General features: G+C 39.6%; 1 protein-coding gene across 1 annotated transcript in view; it reads left to right on the forward strand.

The window, feature by feature from the left end:
* The first annotated feature begins 14,399 nt into the window (after window positions 1–14,399).
* The window catches only part of PCSK1 (proprotein convertase subtilisin/kexin type 1), a 42,239-nt gene continuing 33,772 nt past the window's right edge, over window positions 14,400–22,866 (forward strand). Inside the window, exons 1-3 of the mRNA XM_045796449.2 lie at window positions 14,400–14,779; window positions 17,619–17,723; window positions 20,958–21,068. Of these exons, the coding sequence (XP_045652405.1) occupies window positions 14,600–14,779; window positions 17,619–17,723; window positions 20,958–21,068 (396 nt within the window). The 5' untranslated portion in view covers window positions 14,400–14,599. The remainder of the gene's footprint in view (window positions 14,780–17,618; window positions 17,724–20,957; window positions 21,069–22,866) is intronic.

The following is a 22,866-nucleotide window of genomic DNA, read 5'->3' on the forward strand; positions in this document are numbered from 1 at the left end:
TTCCATCCCTTTACTTTTGGTCTGTACGTGTCCATACATCCGAAGCAAGTCTCTTAGAGGCCGCATATAGTTGGATCTTTTTAAAATCCATTCAGCCACTCTATGCCTTTTGATTGGAGAATTTAGTCTTATTTACATTTAAAATAATTAATGATAGATATGTACTTACTGCCATTTTGTTAATTGTTTACTGGATGCTTTCTGTAGTTCCTCTCTGTTCCTTTCTTTTTCTGTAGCTCTCTTCTTTTGTGCTTTGATGCCTTTCTTTAGTGGTGTGTTTATATTCCTTTCTCCTTATCTTTTGTGTATCTACTATAGGTTTTTGCTTTGTGATTGCATATATTATACATAACAACTTATAGCTCTGACAGTCTAATTTATGTTGGAATCCTGAACAAAAAGAGATGCTAAAATGCAAAGGATTACTTGAATGTCTGTTTTAGAAGCAACCAGACTCCTGATTCCCCTCATCACACTCCACTGGTAGGAAACCAATCATTTGCTACCCTAGCCAAAGACAGAAGCTTCTTCCCCAGAGAGAGTAAAACAGGGATTCTGCAGGGATTCACAGTCAGTTAAAGGTGGAGGTTTCATATGGAGCTAAGTGAGGTCTAAGGAATCCTGAGTTCTCCAGGCTTCTTTTCCCTCTGGCAGCCAACCCCTCTGCCTCCAGATTGAAGGTTAGCAAGTCTTCTCTGTAGGACCTGACTGACCCAAGAGGAAAGATTAAAAGACTCTGACTTACGAATTTTCTCAACTCAATTATTTGGCTAGACCATTCTACAGCAAAGCTTGCCACTGTCAGTACTCATTGAAATGATCACAACTTCTAATTGGCTTTTCCTCACCTTACTCTTAAACAAGGCCCAGCAACCAAGGATCACCAGAGATCAGAGGAATGACTTTGTTATGACAGAGGGAGCCGAAATCAAACGAGAAAAAACAACCTGATGGGTGGCACAGGGGGAGGAAAACGTCAAAAAAACAAAAAACCTGGTATGAATATTCTCAAAGACATGGAAAAAAAAAATATGGCAACCATAAGAGAAAAATAAAGGAATAAAAAGGAATATTCCTAAGACAAACAAACAAAAAAGATCTCTTGGAAATAAACAATATGATGGCAAAAATGAAAATGAAAAAGTCAGTGGGAAGAATGGAATATGAATTAAGAAAAATTTCCAAGTAATAACAGCAAAAGAAAAAGGATTGTAAATGAGAGAGAAAAGAGAATTTTTATGTATTATAGACAATGATTTGATGAAATATTAGAGAGAAGAAAATTCAAATTATATAAACCAGCAGATTTTGTAGTATGAGATAAAATCAGGAAAGAATTTAATGTCTAAAACGTCTTTAAAAATACAGAAAAACAAGTACTAGAACTCTATTAGCAATCTTTCTAAATTAAACAAAATTTTATGCCTGGCAACAACAAAATTAAAACAAAAAAAATCTGTTACCTAAGGCTTATTGGCAAATCATGATCTCAGTGCACCTATTTTTGATGAGAACTGAAAAGGCTTAAACCAGAAATGCAGACCATTCAAAGAATACCCTCTTTCTGTAAATCTCCCCAGCTAGTCTTCACAAGCTCCAGGAAGGGTGGGGGTGGTTTGAATAAACTTTTAACTCCTCTGGCTTCTCCTATGACTGCTGTGTTTCAGCCAAGAGACATTATTAACCAACAGACTTAACTTTTTTACCTTCATTCCTTGTATCGTCAAGATTCATTTGGAATGTCTGTGAGGTTCTGTATGTTATTAGGTGCTGAGAGTATTTTGACAAGATCAAGGATACTCTAGCAAAATAAAATGGAGAACTGAGACAATTAGGAAGAAATCCTAGAGCTAATATTTCACTTTCCCTAAAATATGCAGAAATGGAGACTCATATGTTCTTAGAATTCTCTGATTTTACTTCTAGCCTTAATCAATATCTATACCTCGCAGAGGGGTGCAGAGAGCAGGCAATTGTCAAGTAAATCTGATTGATGTATATTCACAGTCATGCACTGATGCTCAATGGAATCACCTAGAACGCTCCTTGCCACACCAATTCAATCTTAATCTCTGGGTGTGCCAGCAGTGCTGTTTAAAAGCTCCTCAAATGATCCTAACGTGCAGTAGGAATTGACGACCACTGATAATCGAAACCATAATTGAGGCTAAAAGAACACTTGGAAGCCTGTGCTTGGCATTGGCTGTTTTTATTTCTTTAAAAGCCAGTTATTGCCAAATATCTACTTTTTTTTTGAAGTTGTAGATATAATGCCCAAGTAGGTGACCATACTTTTTTAGTTTAAGTGGTTTCATATTTGGCCCTGGGCCCTCTTCTCTAGTTTTCCAGCACTTAGCCGACAAGCAGGTGGGGGTTGGGGTGGGAAGTGGGGACTGATAACATCTTTCTTGGAGTGCCTGGCTGACTTGAAGTGAAAGATATATATGTAAGATTTCTGTTGGATTGCCAATAAAGTGACAATGAATAATGATTCTACGTCAAGTTACGCATCTTTATAGGAAAGACTTGAAAACTTACTGTCAGGGCATTACATTTGGGTCTAACATTAATAAGCTCTGGACACAAACATGGGCTGTTTTCCTCCTTGTGAGAGGGCTGGAGCCCTGCAGTGAAGTGTGAGCAAATGATCACTTCAACCTAATGATTGTCTTTCTAATTGGTTCCAGGGAAGTTATATATATATTTTTCCTTTGAGTAATTACTCTGTATTTTTCCCCCAGGTTCAGTGGCATTTTCTCTAAAGAGATAATAATAGAGCTAGCCTAATAGTGGAAAATAACCTCAGGCAGTCTATTTCAAATGCTTAAAAAAAAAAAAAAAAGAAAGAAAAGAAAAGAAGAAAAGGAGGATGAAGAGGTTATGATGACATGACCACAACAGAGGAGGAGATGGGGGGGGGGGATGGTGCTGGACCAACTCCAGTTACGGGCCTTTCATATGTTTCTCATGACCTCTCAGGGTATTTGCTAAAGTCTGCAGATTCCTAGGCCCCACACTATCCCCAAATCATGATGGAAAGACGGATGCTAGGAATGTGCATTTTAAACAAGCTCCCCAGGTGAGTTTTATGCATTATAAGCTTAAAATTATTGGCTGACCATAGGCTGGTACTAATGCCAGGGATGCTCTCCAATATATCCCATTTATTTTTTTAAGCTTCCAGCTTTCCAAAACAACAAAGGGCAATAATATTTTGAGATCATATAAACCCAGGGACACAGTGCTTCTGGGATTAATCTCAGACCACGGGCAGTTCTCTTTGATGTGAAGCCGATAAAGTGACAAGAGAAGACAGACCAGTAATCATGATGGTTAGCCTTTACTGAGCACGTGCCCTGTGCCAAACCCTGTCCTAAGTGATTGACATCAGGGTCACCTTCAGGTCTCATAAGCGGTTCTCAGTAATATTTTCCCAATTGCACAGAGGAGGACGCTGAAGTTTCAGGGGAAGTAAATTATGCTAATTAACAATGCGAGCAAGGGGCAGAGGACTCACACCCGCCACCGCGCCAATGATGACACGTCAAACGGGTCCACGCAAACGGACAGAGGAGCACTGCCACCTGAACTGCAGTGTTAGCTCTGCCAGACGAACGATGCAGACTCGGGTGGCCTCCCTGCCTGCCACTTCGCTTATTTGTCTGTGAAATGAGAATGGGAACAATGACGGAGTGAGAAGCCAGTAGCTGTGAAATCTTTGTGAAAAGCATAAAGAACCATACGAACGTCTGTTATCACTATCTTCCTGTAATCATGGCTCGTGTGGGGCAGATCTAAACCTTCCCACACGAAGTCAGGAAATGAAAAGGAGGGAACTGTGTGACTATTCAATCACACAGACTCACAGGCTGGTTCTAATATCAGGAGGACAAGGTCAAGGGGTACATTTTTTAAAAATTTGTCTATTTTCTTTATGTGACTCGAGGTCTGGTGGCCGCGCTCAAGGCTGACTGTTGGACACACTGACTCATGCTTGCACACAATACCCTTCTAGCATACTTGACAGCATTGAGTCAACAGACTATCTTATTTTTTTTAAGGTGCCATTTTTACAGAATGTGTTGAGAAGGAGCAACTCTCTAGGTCTTCCCATTACCTTGAACTCTGTCACTGTTTATCTTCCACCATGAAATCAAATGCCAAATGTTCAAAGAGGAAGGATCTGCTACCCAAAGTTGGTTGTGTGAGCTGTGGGGAAAGGACTTCCCTCTTCTGCATTTCAGTGAACTGGAGCTAATCAAATCTGTCCTGCTTCTCTCAGCAGGCTTACGAGAAAAATCAACCGAGAAATATGCAAGACTGTGATAGAACGAAATAAAAGAGGAAGAGGAGCGTGCTGGAAACTAGTGAGTAGGAAAAGAGGAGGGAGCTATGAGAAGTGGGTGTCAGAGCGAGGCAGGCTTAAGCTCTGAGATCACCTCCCTATCCAATGTGCCACCACAACCCCACAACCCCCTCTCCATTTGAAAACTGCTTTTATAACGAACAGGTGTTTTCAGGGAGCTATTTTCTCAGTAAAAATAACTGTTATTATTTGCACTGGAAAATGTTGGAGGTATGTTATATATAATAACTGCATCAAGAAAGTTCCTATTGTAGCCCCATTTTACAAATGAGGAAACTAAAGCAAAAAAGGGTTAAAGACACATCCAAACATCCCCAGCTGTTAAATGGCAGAACTGAGATTCGAACTCAGGCAATCCGGCTCCGGGGTCTGCTCTCACTTCTGTGCTTACTGCTTTTTGAAATAGTGTCCATCTAAGAGTTTGGGCCCAGTTTGTCAAATGCCGGTTTTCCAGTGAACTCTCAACTAACCTTACAAATGAAATTAAAGCCACTGCTTCTGCTGTGTCCAGCAACAGAACACAAGGAGAAGAGAGAGTGGATCGCCAGCCACGGCACCCCACAAAACATTTTCTCACACCCATTTTTCCCCCAGCTTTCCCATTGCCAAACTACCACATTCCCCCACATATAGGTGTGGCCCCACCCTTGGTCCCTGATTAGTCCGGAGGGCAGAGTCAGAAGAATGTAAATAGCCTTAAATTGACCTCTTTGTCTTGCTAACATCCTTCACATCCCCCAAGCTCATCTCTTTCCTAAGTTCGTGGCCTGGGAATGAACTCTCGCCACCTGTTAGTTTCTCCCTGGGATGTAACAACCCAGACCTGGTTAATTCATGTTTGCTTAAGATATTGGACCCACTGATCTTTGCTTCTTTCCTGTTATGATATGGACACAGCATGGCCAAGTCTGAATAGTATAGGAAAGAGTGTGCAGGTAGCTCTGGGGAAAGGGATGCAGACACAAATGTTCAGACGAGACAGGCAGATACCATAACTGAATGGAGGAAGTCAGGCTTAAGAGAATATTGTCTTCTGGGCGACCTGGGTGGCTCAGTTGGTTAAACGTCAGCCTTTGGCTCAGGTCATGATCTCAAGGTCCTGGTATTGAGTCCCGCATGGCGGGGGGTGGGGGTGGGGGTGGGGGGTTCCTGCTCAGCGGTGAGTCTGCTTCTCCCTTCCCCTCTGCCTGCTCATCCTCTCTCTCTCTCATGCTCTCTCTCAAATAAATAAATAGAATCTTAAAAGAAAATAAGAGAGAATATTGTCTTCAAACACTTGGTTCTTTCTGCTGTTTTCTTATTTTCCCACTTTTGATAGAGTTAAGGATACCTGAACTTGACCATAAGAAAAAAAAGTGGAGGGTAAGCAGAGCTGCAGAATTGACACTTTGTCTGCTTGTATGAGAATGTTGGGGATTCCTATTGTTGTAAGGGAATTCAAACTTATATTTTCCAGATTTTTATGAGACATCTCTTGAGTTTGTCAGAAACCACTTTAGAATTTTAAAAGTACTGTGCTGCGGACTGATTCTGCTTTCATGGATTTATTTTGCCCCTTCCAGGAGGTGGTGGTCAAAGAGGCCCAGGAGGGGAGAGTAGAGATAAGCAGCTGAGAATTGAGCGGTCTGGTCTGTGCTAGGGTGGGAAGCAGCTGAATTCTCCCCTCCCCCAGCACCAGACTGGTCTGCTTTAGGTTTTCTTTCTAGCAAGGCTACTGAGGGGCATGCACCAATGGACTGAACCTAACTTTACCTTTGCTTCTCATCTCCCTCCTGTGAATGTTGGAATTAATCTGCTTATCATTGAAATAAATGCGCTCACTTTAGAAAATCAGAACAAGGGATGCCTAGGTAGCTCAGTCGGTTAAGCCTTCAGTTCAGGTCATGATCTCAGGGTCCTGGAATCGAGCCCCACATCAGGATCCCTGCTCAGTGGGGAGCCTGCTTCTCCCTCTGCTTGTGCTCTCTCTCTCTGACAAATAAATAAAATCTTAAAAAGAAAAGAAAAGAAAATCAGAACAAGAGGCTTTTCAGAGAGCTTTGAGAGAAAGGACAGATAATATAGTATATATCCTTCAAAAAAAAAGAAAATTAAGGCAATAAACTGGATGATCTTAACTATTCAAGAGATTCATAATGTTAGTAATTGAGTTTCTCTTAAGATGGGACATCAAGAGAGTTTAGGAATAGAAGTCAAGCACAGATATGTTTACCGTGAAATGGTAGCATGTCTCTTAATGAATGTAAGGGTATTTCTATTGTGTGCACCTATTATCTTTTAAACAAAGAAAATAAACTAGCTGTAAGAAGAAAACAAATAAATGCAATTCTTGAAGGATTGCACTGAAGCTATTGTAAACAAGCAAGGAAAAGCAAGCCTCAAACAATTGTCTTTGTAAAAGGGTGGGCCAGCCTTGATCCCAGATATGACAAGAAACACAGCAAGACTGAGAAGTAATCTCCTGACGTGCAGAATGATAAATAGTTAGGGTCATAAACACAAATATCTACGGCGGTGAAATTATTTTTCTTTTATCTAAAAATAAAAATTTCGATATTATTAATATACGGTGGCTCTTCTCCTCATGACTTCAACGATTATTTTTGCAGTGATATATTCTTTCTCAAATAGTAATTTGATAGTGGAGAATAGCCTGGCCAATGCCACCTTGACCAAGTAATCAGAGATGGCGTCACGAGTAACTAGACATATGCATACCTGTGCCTCCTGATACGAGGCAGTGAGAAAGGCAAAACATGACTTCTTGCTAAAAAATGCATAACTCCAATCTAGTCATGAGAAAGCGTGAAGAAAGATACAGATTAGTTAATAGTATTGCATCAATATTAATGCCCTGGTTTAACTGACTGTACCACAGGTAAGATGTAAACTTTTGAGAAAGCTGAATGAAGGATATATAAGAGCTCTGTGTACTATTTTTGCAACTTTTTGTGAACTTAAAATCATTTCAGATTAAAAATAAGAAAAAGAAATTATCTTTTTTTCGTAACCCTACCCTGAAGTCCTCTTGAAATAATTTTAAAGGATTTAAATCTATTGTGATATTTATATTATTTTATCTAAATTAACCCAACATTGCTATTTTAAAGTTTAAATGATGCTATAATGCATGAATTATAGGAGGGAGAATATTCAGGATGGAGCAATAAGGATTGTCAATGCTTATCCTTTACTTATTTTCTGCTGAAGGGCATGATGATTGTTTATGTTCCCAAACACTCTTCCTTCTGTTGTTATAGGGACCTCCACCTTGCCCTTCCTTTGGGGAATTGCTCCTTTCTTACTGAAAACACATGATGTGGCTGCAAATCCTAGTGAAACTAATACAGTCCTCCCACTTTCAAAAACAAGCTTGGCTACATGGCCTACAGTTGGCCAATCAAATACTAGCACTTCCTGGCTACAGTGGTGGGTCCAGGGTGGACATATTGGTCAAGCCTAGCACCTAGAGTTTTTCCTCTAGAAATTTTATATTGAGCATGGAAAAGAGATCCTCTTTTTCTCCTTGTATTATCAACTGGAAAGCTCCTGATCCCAGAAGCGCCAATAGTCATGTATTCACCCCATGGAAGAGCCTGAGAGCTACAAAGATGTAGAAACTGGGAAGTGAGGGAGAGAAAAAGAGAATGGAAGAAGGAAAGAGAGAGAGACACTCGCTAATGCTATTTAAGTCTCTGGGTACAGTGTCCTTGGCAGCTCTTTTTCATCCTTCAATTACATAAACCAATAAATTTCTTTTTTCCTGCTTAAGCTAGTTTCAGTTAGGATACACCTCTTTGTCTTTTGAAACCAAAATAATTTTGATTCCTATAAGATGACTTTTGTTTTGATAGATGACAATGTTATATGTATCAGGTGATGCTGTTTATATTACTAGTAGTTGGGGCTGATTCAAGATGAGGAGGCAGGTAGTATGGGTAAATTTCAATTCAATAATAAATTCATTCTAAAAGGGAGGAACCTGAACGCGGTGTCAGAGATTACTGTGCAATATTAGAAAGCAGAAAAAGGATGAGTACTAAAAGACTGGAGATGGTCAAAAATTCTGTTTCAAGAATAAAAAGAAGGAAAATGCCACGAATGAGATCTGCAGACTACCATTAATTTCAGAACAAATTATTAAAATTTTGGTTTCTATTACTCACAAAATAAATATTGATCACTGGCCCCTAGCATGACATAGAGCAAGTCATACTAATGACAGAAAGAATGAGTCCTAGAGTCACCGTATATCTGGACTTCAGCATGTCATGTGACAAGGTCCTTCTGCTATCCTTTTGAACAGTCACTAGTAAGGTAAATTAGTAACTGTTTCTAATGCATAATAATTATTAAGTCAGTCAACTTGCAGGGAAGTTCCTGGTGGCTCTATCTTCAGTCCTGTCTTTGCAAATCTTTTTATTAATAGCCTGAATGAAGGCACCAATGCGACTGACTATATTTGTATATAGCATAAAGCTAGGGGAGAGTAACTGGATGATGAGATCCAGATTCAAAATATCTTGAGAGGCTGAAATGAGTGTTACACTTAGACCCCTGCCTCCATACAGATAACAAAACCACAAAAACTGTACAATTCTGGGTGAAGATGTGACTTAGAAGCACATGTGACTATGAATAAAAATCCTAGTCAACTCTGAGTTCAATAAGAAAAAAATAAAGCTGCCTCAATTTTAGGCTATAGAGGCAGAAGGATAGTTTCCAAAAAGAGGTGAGATTCTTGCCCTAATTGGCATGGATTTAGCCAACTATACTACATTACATTTCAAATGCCATATTTCAAAAATATATACAAAAGGATCCTGTCCAGACAGCACCAACCAGGACGCAAAATCATTAAAAAGACTGAGGATGTTTAACCTAGAGTAGAAAAATGTTAGGCAAGACATAATCTGTCTTCAAAGTCTGAAGAGCTGTCATATATAAAAGAGATTGAGACTTATCAGTGTAGTACTATAGGGCAAAATTAGCATGCTTGACTGGAAGTAGGTAATGAGGGAAGATTTATGTCATTATAAGGAAGGACTCTGTAACCACTTGAGCCAATTCAAACTAAAGAAAGGACTGTTTTGGGAGACCATGAATTATCTCACTCTTGACAGGAATATTCCCAAGGAATGTCATATACTGGGGTGAGTGGGCGGGCTTAACTAGATCAATGCTTCTCAAACTTCAATTGCATATGAATCACCAAGGACTTATTAAAAATGCAAATTCTGATTTAGTAGTTCTGGGATGGGGGCTGAGAGATCGAATTTCTAACAAGCTCCAAAGTAATGTCTATCATGCTGGTATGTGGACCACACTCTGAGAACCAAGGAACCAGATAACTTTTAAGATCACATTTCACTACTGGGAGTCTACAATTCTCATAGAAAAATGCACTTCAGAAGCCTTGAAAGCAGTTATATCTTGGGCTTTCCATATGAAAATGTCAGTATTTGAGAGCATAAAGGAAGCAGGAACATGCTTAAAATGGAAGCAGGAATACTCCAAAACTCAGTCAGTAAATGTATGTTTTAAATGAACTGTTCTAAAGAAAAATTGTTGATAAATACTTGTATGTGACTACGTTTAATTATCTACTTTCACTAGAAACAACCATTTTTAATAATTGGGATTAATAGCACTTATTTCTTCAATTTTAATAATTCAATTCTATATTAAAGTCAAAACTGTCTGGTTTATTCAACAAAAATCCTTTGTAATTATTCATCCACCTCAAATCAAAGTCTTTCAGTGTACAGACTTTGCTTTTTCTCTTACCTCCATTTCTGTAGATCAGAGCTTTCCAAATGGTGGAATTAATAGACGTCTCTCAAGATATTTGTCTTCTCAACCATTGAGAAGGCCAGGCAAATAGCTTTATCCTGGGTTCCTGGGTAAAAGACCCAACTAGATTGGCATTTAGGCAGTCATGAGTATGACTAATTGGTGTGGCCTCAGGGCAGTGAGTTGGACCTAGCTGAGTGTCTATCACCTTGTTATCTATGTCAGCAACTTGCGGAAAGCATGTCCCTTTTCATCATGAGAAAGGGATTTGTGGATTCGCTCAAGGAGTTCATATTCTAAGTGCTTAATTAGCATAACATGCCTACCAAAATTTGGCCATAGGAGAATAGATAATGAGAAAGAAAGTCAGGAGCTCCTGGTAGGTGTATCTTTAGGTATCTTCCCATATGTTAAATACTTTTACCCATTCGTGGCAATGTAGCTGCAGGGTAACATCTCTAAAGAACATGTATTTTCTAATTTAGAATTTCAATATCATTTTGTAATACTTGACATATAAAATTTAGGTTAATTTTAGATATATATAGCATCCCCATGAAATTCCAAGGGTAAATTTGGAAAGGAAATAAGTGAAAGAATTGCTATAAAATCAAATGTTGAAAAATTTTTAATGGTTGTAAAAGTTGTTGCAAAATTTTTAATCTCTACTTGTGCAAATACAATTTTTTTGTGGACAGCAGCTATAAATCTGAAAAAATCATTGTTAAAGTGTTTTGATTAGAAATGCTATGTAAGCTTTCAAACACAAAAACTGAGACAAAAAGTTATATTGATGGAAGTATATTCATATTTCTAAATTTAAGTTTATATATGTTCCATTTTATATCTTTAAATATTCTATTTTATTTTAACAAAACTGTATCATATGAAGACAATGCAGCAAATCTCTCTACAGAATCCCATACACATGGCCCCAAATTTCCTCTAGTTTACCCCAGTTTGCCATACAAATATTGCTATTTTCTATGTTGGGAAACACTGCAATAGGTAGATTTGCTCCTATAATATGTTATTTTACCAAGTATCTTCAAGTTCAATTGCATACTAATTAATTACAGACTTGTCCTAATGTATAGTTACTGTTACTCAAAGGAAACAAGTATACATAACAACTAAAAAAAATGTTAAGCCTATATTTCCTTACTCCTCCTATGCTGCTTGAAAATAAATATTGGGATATTGTTCTGAAGGGTTAACAATGTTCTTTTTCTTGACCTGAATGGTTACACAATGTTCACTTTGTGATAAATTATTGCTCACATTGTTTTATGCCCTTTAGTGTACATATTTTATCTCATAGTAAAAAAAAGTTTTTAAAAAATTTGTTTTCTAATACCAAAAAGATATGGTGATTACTGATCTCTGAGTATATTCTTACTTCCTGCTTATACTAGCCTTGCTTTTATTACTCTCCAAGAAAACTTAATAAATAATTAACCTTATTCCTCTGCAGTTGGGAGCAGTCATGAAAGGCATAACACTCACTTGATAATTCAGAATAGAAACACAGTTTTCTTCGGTTTTTGAATTATCCTGTTTTCTATATAAGTTAATCAGATGAATCTAATGCTGTTCAAACCAACTTAATTGTGATAATTGGCTCTTTTACTTCGTGGTATAAAATATAACACTGATGGGCCTGGAGGTTATTACCATGATGCACATAGCAGAATAGGGCTAGCCCTTGATATGACAAAGATGACTTCTATATCTATTTGCATCTTTAGCTTTGGCAGACATTCATTTCTTCTGCATCCCAGAAATTGTGGCAAATAAGGTCCATAAGATAAATTGAGACAATTTCAAAATAAATCACTGAGATAATATGTATAGTTTGGATGGGAATATCCTGCTTTTGCTCTGAGAGTTAAGTTTACTCTATTAGACATGTCAACCAAATGTTTACTCCAAGTTTGTACCGTGCTCCATTTAACACAAATGCCTCATTAATGAGACACTCATTGCCAACACTCTGCCAAACTGATTTACTTGAACGATAATAAGAAAGGGGCAAATCTATTCCTGGTCTAACCATACCTATATTTATTAAATATGTACCAGGAGTTTCTTTGCCTTGCTAGCACACAGTTAGCATCTGTCTGCTGTGAGAATGAAATACCCTAGAGAGCTTGAGGACACAACTCGGGCTGAGACATGAAAGGGAAAAAAAGGAAGCTCACCCAGCCATCAACACTCACACATGTGAATTTACAGAGCAGACAGAAGAGCTATTAATCTGAGCCCATTCCACAATATCTCATGTGAGAGTTACACATTATTATTATACACTTAACTGGATCACATGGCTTATTAACCCTGACATTTGTTTTTGTTAAAAAGCTTTATGTTTAAAGAAATTATCAGTCTACATTTCTTTTTTTTTTTTTTTAAGATTTTATTTATTTATTCGACAGAGAGAGAGACAGCCAGTGAGAGAGGGAACACAAGCAGGGGGAGTGGGAGAGGAAGAAGCAGGCTCATAGAGGAAGAGCCTGACGTGGGGCTCGATCCCAGAACTCCGGGATCACGCCCTGAGCCGAAGGCAGACGCTTAACCGCTGTGCCACCCAGGCGCCCCTATCAGTCTACATTTCAGCAAACATGAAAGCAAATGAAGAATTAGCACTATTCAGTGTCATCCTCCACCAAGTCTTATTTGCTTCCTGTATAGAATATCTCTTGCTTCCTTTCTCCTCAATCTCCTATGCCTTCTTTCCATTCTTATCCTTTTTCTTCTTTCTCTATAATAGGCTGCGCCCCCCCGTGGTCGGAAGCTTAAAAAAAAAAAAGAGGGGAAGGAAGGAAGGAAAAGGTAAAAAGAAGAAAGAAAAGAGAAGAAAAGAAAAACCTTTCACAGACAAGACTTTTTTAAGCCTCCGCAATTTCACTTTTGGGATGAGTCCAACACGTTCCTGGGAGCTCAACGCAAGTAGTCACGATCAGGAACCTAACCACAGTTCCCCCCTGCAGTTAATTTCCTATTTTTTTTTTTTCTGTTTTAAAGAGGGGAAAGACACAGAACAAATGAGAAATAACTTGGTGCTGGCTAGTTGCAAAAAGAGCAGTTTCTGAGACTCAAACGGAAGGGCAGCTCTGGCCATGGCCGCGTGTGGCGCTGTCCATTGTTTGGTGCTGAATACTACGCACTGGGGCTTTTCCAGACAGATTTCACCCCCTCAGGATAGAGATAGGCTCAGTCAGCCAAGATAGACTGAACCCATTTTCGAGGTCTGTGTGGGGGTGGGCGGAGATGCGAGGCGGCATTTAGACTTTTGCTAATTCTCTTTTCATGAAGAAAAATTCTTCTACAGAGTGACACTGTGCATTTTATGGAAAAATAATAGCACAGCTTCAGCTCAAAACTAAAGTGAAGAAAAAAAATGCAAAGTTCAGAGTTAATAAAACCTGCTCTTTCTCTCCCTGAGTTAACACAACAGTGTTTGGATCCCTAGACCCCCCTGTTGATAGTTAAAGAAAAAAATTTTCTTTTTTAAAAAATCATGTGATTAATTATTTTTCAGGTAAGCACAGTAAAGGGGGGGTGACACTAGGCTTTGCAATATCTAGAAAAGAATTTTAGATATTGTTTTACTAAGTTGAGAAACTGAGGAGAGGATGAACTAAACTTGTTTTTTTAAAGGTGGTTTCAATGTTAGTTAAAAATGCATTTTTAAAATTACTGCTTTAACAATGTTTTCCAGGCATGCTTATTTTCTTAGGCAATTTAGATCAGAATCTGGGCAATAGAAGCTTCCCTCCTCTCTGCTCTACCAGCCTCTGCCCGATTTCAGACTTAAGACCCCTGCTCTTCATAGCAGGTGCTGATCTCCACAGGGCTATTATAACGCTTCACCCCTTTCCTGCCCCCGCCCCCGGGATAATTAAGAAAATGTAAAGAAAATGGACAGGAGGGAGGCAAAGTGTACTGTAACTCCCAGCCTTTGGTTCTTGGTAGTAATATTCAAATAGGGGCACTTCTTTTTGAGAAATGAAGATGTTTCTCATGGCTACAGAATTTACAGTCAGTGAGGGAGCAGACTTAACTGATATCAGCAAACGGTTCCTTCCTTTCCTTAATCCTTCCCTGCTTATTTTAGCCGCTTCTCCACCCCGCCGGGAATACCATCCAGATCTTAGTCCAGGTAGATCTGACGTCAAGAGATGGCTTTCGTCGATTTGACGTGTAAACACTCATTTCCATTCCGGCTTGGAAGGGCTGGGGCTCCACTCAGCCGGGAGACCAAAGAGCGCTCGCCACCGCCCAGCCTCTCCTCGCGCGCCTCCTATCTCAGCAGAGTCACTGGGAGCGAGAAGTGGTCCAGAGTCCTAGGGCGAAAAGGGCTAGTGTTCCTGGCTTTTCTCCTTTCTTGCTTCTTCCCCCCATCTCCTTCCGACTTGTGTGCAAGCGAGTGTGTGAGCCATGGAGAGAAGAGCCTGGACTCTGCAGTGTACTGCTTTCGCTCTCTTTTGCGCTTGGTGTGCACTGAACAGTGTAAAAGCGAAGAGGCAGTTTGTGAATGAATGGGCGGCAGAAATCCCCGGGGGACCGGAGGCAGCTTCGGCCATAGCGGAGGAGCTGGGCTATGACCTTCTGGGCCAGGTAAGAGTTTGCACTTTTCAGAAACTTTCTGGGGCCCACAGGGACTAGCGGGACTGACGCGCGATCTCCCAAGTGGGAGCCCGAGGTTGCACTCTCCTGAGCCCAGTGGCAAAGAGCAGAAGCTTCTGCAGCTCTCGCCCCTGGCGCGCTTGGAGAAAGGAGGCTTGCATTATTTATTGTTTGGGCTGGAAGCAGCCAGGCAGAACGAAGCCGCTGCAGCTGGGTAAAGCTTATTCTTGCTGTCGTCCGCTTTGGCATTTAAATCCATTCCCGCGTGGTTTGGGAGAAAAAACCCTCCACGCTTGTACACCGAACTTGAGATACACGCAGGCTCTTACCAACCAAGCGCCCCCGGGAGAGGCAGTGCGCTCTGTCCCCTGGGACTCAGCTGGTCTCTGCGTCAGGAGCCGGCTGTTTCCTTTTTTTTTTTTTTTTTCCCCTTCAATATGGCAGCATCAGATCTAAGTCCTGATGCAAGGGGTCAAACGGGCTCCGTGATGTCCGCCCCCAGCCTTTCGGGCACGCCCAGGGCATTGGAAGAGCGCCAGAGGCCGGGACTCACGACCCAGAGGCTGGGGGCCAGCGGAGCGGCTTGGGAAGACGGCGGGAGAAAAGGTGGGTGAAAGACGCGGGACCAACTCCCCTGGCCTCTACCGGGAGGTGCGGGTCTTCACCGGGAACTTGCAAAGTCTCAGCTTCACAACTTTGCTGGGTCAGTCCCCCTGAAGGGTCAAGCTGCCGAAATGACTGTGGGGCAAGGTTTTCTTTCTTTCTTGTTCTTCAGCCAAACGCCTAATAGCTTCCCGGAGGGTTTCAGCTTGTGATAAAAACTTGCCTGTCCAAGGGAGAGCTGGTTTAATAGATAGCTGGGGGGAGGGTAAGGGCGCTAAAGCATTACTAGAGTGACAGCTTAGGTGTGCGATTCCTGGGGGAACCCCAGGGCGGTGTGATTTCTAATCTAAGCTTTCCTTTTCCTTGGCTCGGAATCAAGCCCTCGCCCCTTGCCTTGGAACTGTGCCTCAAAGCGGGGGAGGAGGGAGTTGTAAAACATTTTGGCGCGTTTTTTCTGGAGGTGGTTGTAGAGATGCAGCTGAAGTCACGGATGAGTAATCGGCGTGGGCGTTGGCGATTCCATAGATCGAATCCGCTGGGGAATACGCCTCTCCTTGCTAGAGGCTTCATTCCCCAACTTCATGAACCAAATTGTCTTTAAAATGCCCAGGAGAAAAGTCAATACGCAGATTCACTTCTCTGTGTCCCAGAAGCCGACCAAGACTTTTTGCTTTTGCCCAGATTTTGTTCTGTGCCAGGCTCCGTGTTAGGGGCTGAGGAGTAATAGGAGGAAAAGAAACTTTCAAGGAATCAAGAATCCAGCAGAGACTGGTTTAGTAACAAATAATTGGAATTGCATGTACTTGGTGTAATAGAAGTTGCACCTGGAGTCTCAATATTTGTTCATTGAGGGATTGAAGAGGGACAGGAATTGATAACAGCCCAGTGGAGGAAACATTTGCAAAGGGTTTAGGAAGAAGAGTCAAGGTCGCCAGGAGAACATGGTGAGATTGTAGAAGGTGCTCCAGGCATAGAAAATAGATTGTAAGAAACAAGGAAGATACATAGAAAGCAGCTTGGAAGAAAGTGCAGGGAATTGTTGGGATCTAAAGAGAGTGTGAGCAGTAAGTGGAATTGTATTGGTAGCTTCTGTGGGCATCATGGAAATCTTGTGTGTCCTATGGGGGAATACCTGGGGACTTAATCCTATATCCTTTAGGCAGCCAAACAGTACTGGTAACTGTGTGGAAAGAGACTGGGTAAGAGAGAAAAATATCCCCTTTTTCTTTTCTCACCTGTTAGACCCAGACATATTTCCAAACCTGGACCATTCATTATGGGAATTGCTTTCAAAATCACAAATCCCAAACCAAAAAGCAATAAATCAGTATTCTTAGTAGGATCTTCAAAGAAGGGATGGAATGTTCACAAGAAGCTATAAGAAATAGTGTGTGTGTGTGTGTGTGTGTAAATCTATATTTACATATGATTTACATATGTTATATTTTCTCTAGCCATTTCTAGCTAAAATGGCATTACTAACAAACATTTTTAAAATAATAATTCTTTGGAAAAGATTGATAGTACTTTCTTGATTCTGTTTTATTTCTCCTTTTGTTTATAGTAATTTAGCATCACTACCCTGAGCTCCTGAAGGCCTCAGGATAAAGATAGAATTAGAGAGGTGACCAGAAGCAAAATCCATTGATAGCAGAGGAAGAGCTAGGCAGTGATGATCTTTTCTTAGGGTTACTTTTCCCTCTCCCCAGCTCCATGTATGGAAAGCCTTGAACTAGTGGAAAGTCAAATGGTCTCTACTAGTAGCTTATAACAATTATCACTATAGATTCAGTGGCTGGCTGTGTTTTGTAACAATGACAAATCATTTTAGCTGAATGTAACCCTGACTGTATAGAGTACCCAAAGGGTTTGCCAGCTTTCCACAAATTATTCTTCTCTGACCGGATAAATTTGATAAAGTGGATTTTTTAAAAAGAAATGTCTACCTACAGAATATTGTCACACAGAAACAAATTTTGTTCCTCTGAAATTTGTGAAAAAGAGGTATCACTGGCCCCCAAGCATACAGTGAGCCCAAGTGATAATATTTTAAGCTCAACTTACTCAATACAGTGACAAGAGAGCGAAGGCTTCTATCAGTGTCTTCCTCAAAAAGAATAAAAATTGGCTTAATAAAAATTGCCTGTCTCTAAGTTACATGGGTTTCAATCTAGCCCATATATACTTATTTTGGATAAAGTGGATTTTTATTTTTTTTCTTTTATAGATTGGATCACTTGAAAATCATTACTTATTCAAACATAAAAACCATCCCCGAAGGTCTCGAAGGAGTGCCTTTCATATTACTAAGAGATTATCTGATGATGATCGTGTAAGTGTTATGCATTTGTCTTCAAACCAGTAACCTGACTTATCTGCTTTATGATTTCCAACATAAGCAAAAAGCACTTTGCAAATATGATTATTTTTTATGTGGTCACAATTATCTGTATTGTTTCCTGTTATTTCTATAGGGTTATAATTGAGCATAATAATAACTGGATTGGATTGGATAGACTGAGTTAAATAAATTTTATATATAATATGTATAAAAATATATGTTTAAAATACTAGCTCACAAATCCAGCTGAAGAGTATGAAAATGAGTACTGAAAATTAAATTTCAGCTCTAATAAAAATATTTGCCGGTACAATTAGTTAACAACCTTTTGTTATATGCCTATTATTTACTGAGCACTTTAATGTCCAATGTGAGGATGCCAAAGAAATTTAACATGTGAACACTAATTTTAATAAATTTCAGCAAAACTGAAAACACATTTTGCCATTTCTGTTTGGTTTGGTTATATGGGAAACTAGTGTTATTGAGCGAGTTTTAAATCCATGTGTTTAAGAGCCAAATGTTTCCATAAGTATTGTATTGTTTCACTGAAAGCATTTGATCTCTTTTTATCCTGGTTTGTGTACATATTCAGTGATTAGGCAAGAGCAGGAAAGGTCTAGAATGAATACAGGTAAATAGTGTGAGGACAATTTGAATGTATATCTAGTGTACCTATTGATTTTTGAAGTCTGTTTTCAAGATCAGCAAACATATCAATACAAATGGTGACTATACTGGGAGTACTGAAATTTGTATACACAATGTTGCCTTTTCTCAAGAATGTGCCATACTGGTAGAAATTTTTCCGGGCTGGCCTGTTTTCTGTTATCATGATTTCTATTGCCTAGAACACTCCAGAGAATTATGGAAGCTTTATGAGAGATAGAATACATCCTTTCAACTTGCTAGAAAGAAAATATAAGTGACGGAAAGGTGATAAAACTATTGAAAGTACATGGAATTTATAAACCCTGTGAAATAATTTGCTATTTATTTTGTTCTGAAACTGATAGAATTTTAAAAGGGAGAATAAAAAGGCAAATTATCAGGGTACGGAATGACTGGGTCTGGGTTACCAGCAACCACACCTAGGCAAAGAACACTACATCAGGACCATGGACAGCGAACCAGCACTCCTAAGCCTATTCCCAGCTTTTACTCGGGCTAATGGCTAGATGTGTGGGACCAAACGGAGACCAAATCAGAGGCCCAACATTACTTGAAAAGTTCCTTGTCCAGGGAAGTCTTCCTTTTGCCATCCCAAAGCAGATGACTCATTGAATGGACTGTGAAAAGTAGGACAACTTCCAAAACTCTGGCTAGGCTTAGTCCTTGAGCAAAGCAAGAAAGAGATTTCCTTGTCTGCCTAAATGCATGCCTGACATTAATGCACAAGGAAGTCAAATTGACCTCCTTTCTCATCTTCACAGAAGAAAATTGGACAGAGTGGAGCAATACCTGTTATTACTGCAAGTATCTCACTAAAGTGAACAAATGACCCAGTTGTATTCTTTAGATATTTCTTTAATAATTGACTTTGGAGCAAAAATCTCAAGTGATAATGAAGAAAGGCTAAGAGTTTATTCTCCAACATACCTTCATCATAAAAAGGAGTCCATATAATCTTATGAAAAATTATCCCCAGAATAACTTTATTTTAGAAAAAAATCCTAGCACCCAAAGAAGCTAGCAGTGGAAAACTGGATGAGATGATCTTTAATGCTCTTCCCAAATCAGAAAGATTATTTACATTAAGTACATGATACCTTATATAAGTAAAAGAAAGATATCACTAATTTCCTCTGCTGCATTTGGTCTGCTATTATAGAGATTAATATGGGATTTGGAGTTAATGACATTAATCATAACACTGTTTCCAACAATTGAATCTGATCAGATGGCAGAGTGCCTCTTCTTATATTCCATTTTTTAAAAATTGTTTTTGATTTTCATTTTATTGCTCTTTTTTTGATGGGGGATGATATTCTTTCAAAATAGCCTTCTGAAATGCAGCAATAGGCTATCTTTACTAGTCTGTTAATGAAATCTCCAACTGTAAGTGACTCTCTCTTTCAAAGATTAGTACTTGTTCCCTAGCAGCCAGCTTCCAAAGACCAACTCAGATGACAGGCAGTATATTCCAAGCATTGAGGTATTTTAAGCCAAAACAATTAAGCTTGAACATACAGGCTCTTTAAAAATAAATTATAGTGACTAATGTCTAGCTTTCAAGTCCCTCCCAATATTTATAATAGGTTTGCCATAGATTTTCTAATTCAAAATTCAGGACAGTCTTAGTGGATGGTTTTATCCTTTAGCAACAAATTATTTTTTAGTTTTTATTTTTGGATCTGACTCATGAGTATTCTCACGTTAACAACATCCCACCAGACACTGGACTATCATCATGTGTACGAGAGAGAGAATATGTTTCGGGTAGGAAACAGTCATGTTGCCCAGCGAAATAAGAGCATGGTATTATTTCATAATGAATATAACCACAAGGCAGTCCCTCACCCACTCAGGGTCTCAAACATAATAGGATTATGCCATAAATGTGGGAAAGGTAATTTTTGTATTGTCAGATCTCTGCATAATACATGAGACTAAATTAATGGTAACTGTGCATGGTCAGTAGTGCTCATTCATCACCTGGATCTGTTTCTCATATTAAATATTCTTAAGCAGGAGCTTAAAGCACAGGGAGCCAGAGTTTCAGATTCACAAAGACACAGCACCTTTCTTGTCTGGCATAACATTTGTAATTTCTACGTTTTGCGTGTAAAGAAAGAGAAATTAAGCTGTAAGAGCACCATAACAGCAGTCTCTGGAATCTCTTAGCTTGTTGACTCATTCCATGAAAATGGACAAATTTTCAGCTACAAAACCCTAAGACCACAATAAAAAAAAAATCGGTATTATGGTCCATTTGCTGATGAAAGCAGGCTGAACGTTTACTTCCACTGGAATCATAGTGTAAATAATTTGAGGGAATCATCACTTCACTGACTCCTTCTCCTCCCCCTAAAGGTAGAGTTTACTGTAATAGAGGAAATGTTCATCTCCCCAGTGGGCAATCCCTTCTTCTCACTGAGCTGCCAGTTTGATCTGCAGTCAAACAAAAACTCTGATGGGGAGGCTACTGGGGCTAGTTAGAGGGAAGATGGTTACACAGAGATGACTATCTGACTGCTGATTTTCTTGCTATAAAACTCCTTGTAGGTAATATGGGCTGAACAACAGTATGAAAAAGAGAGAAGTAAACGTTCAGTTTTAAGAGACTCAGCACTAAATCTCTTCAATGATCCAATGTGGAATCAGCAGTGGTACTTGGTAAGTACTTACAGAAGGACTGTATAGGGCCTGGGCCATATATTTTGTTACATCAGCAAAATAGATTTTTTTTTAATGATAGACAATTCAGTAGAGGGCTATGTTACCTATGGAGATTAGGGCTGACGGGAGATCCATGATCAGGATCTCCTGTTTTACCAGATGGAAGTGTCTGAAACACAGATCTTTAGCTGTTATGAGAGGAAGGATTGTTACTTTCTTCTCTTAAACTTATCTGGAGCAAATGCAGAAGAATCATGTCTTGCAAGTTAAGAGTTAAGAGTTCCAAAACATTAATCATGGCAAAAATCACATCGGTCAAAGATACTCTTGAGAACCTTTAAATCATCCAAAGGATACCATGAACATGATTCAGTATATACAGCCCTGAGTGGCAATTCTTACATGCTAAGAAGTGAGATTTCTGAACCAAGCTAAAGGAAGAAACATAAGGAGAGACGAAAGACATCTACATGCAGATGTCTAGACTTGCAAACTGTTTTACTTTAAAGATACCAAATCCTCATTGGTATGTGGGCGTTGAGTAGAGAAATTTTTTTTTTTTAAGATTTTATTATTTGACAGAGACAGAGACAGCCAGCGAGAGAGGGAACACAAGCAGGGGGAGTGGAAGAGGAAGAAGCAGGCTCATAGCGGAAGAGCCTGATGTGGGGCTCGATCCCAGATCACCGGGATCACGCCCTGAACCGAAGGCAGACGCTTAACCGCTGTGCCACCCAGACGCCCCGAGTAGAGAAATTTTTAAAAAGATTTTATTTATTTATTTATTTATTTATTTTATTTATTTATTCATTCATTCATTCATCCATTCATTCATTCAAAAGAGAGAGTGAGTACAAGAGGGGAGGAGGGTCAGATTGAGAGGGAAGGGAGCCTGACATGGGGCCTAATCCCAGGACCCTGAGATCATGACCTGAGCTGAAGGCAGAGGCTTAACTGACTGAGCCACCCAGTTGTCCCTGAGTAGAGAAATTTTAGGTGCCCCTTCTTGCCTGCAGAGTGTTCTCCCTTCCATTTTAATATTAAGCCTCTATGTCAGTAATAGATATTGATAGAAGTGGTTTTTTGTTGAGAATACTATAAAAGCTAAGTTTTCACGACAACCATAGGCTAAGGCTTAGACATCTTTGTTGTACAAAGGATGGGAAAAGGGATCAATTCCTCTTAACATTCTCTTAACCTAGGCAATACGTGTTCATTGCAGAAGAGACTCATTAACATTTGTGTATTGACTGCATGTCAAATACTATTCCAAGCGTTTGATATGAATGAACTCATTTAGTTCTCACATCATATTGTAGATATAATGATTATACCTATTTAGCAGATGAAGAGACAGAGACATGGGCAATAGTACCTTGCTAAAGTCATCTGATTATCAGCGGTAGGACCATAATTCATGGTTCCAGAGGTCATACTCTTAAATACCATGCTGTGTGATTGTTCTTGCAACTGATACAGAGGTCTTCTCTGGCTTTGGCCAAAAATCTATGTGTAGTTCCAATCTCCTGTGATTTAGCTTCATGTTGGCCTACTAAGTTCTTTTAAGAGGTTTCCCCTACTGCAGTGCCTTGGTGGCTCAATCTGTTGAGCACCCAACTTTTGGTTTCAGCTCAGGTTAAGATCTTATGGGTTGTGGGATCAGCCCCATCTTGGGCTGTATGCCCAGTGGAGAGTCTGCTTGGAGATTCTCTCTCTCTGCTCCTCCCCTCCCCCTTGCATGTGCTCTCACTAAAGCGAATGAAAACATCTTTAAAAAAAAAAAGAGTTTTTCCCA

The sequence above is a fragment of the Ursus americanus genome, chromosome 5 (genome assembly GCF_024610735.1).
Source record: "Ursus americanus isolate L20-20 chromosome 5, mUrsAme1.1.p, whole genome shotgun sequence".
Classification (NCBI taxonomy): Eukaryota; Metazoa; Chordata; class Mammalia; order Carnivora; family Ursidae; genus Ursus; species Ursus americanus.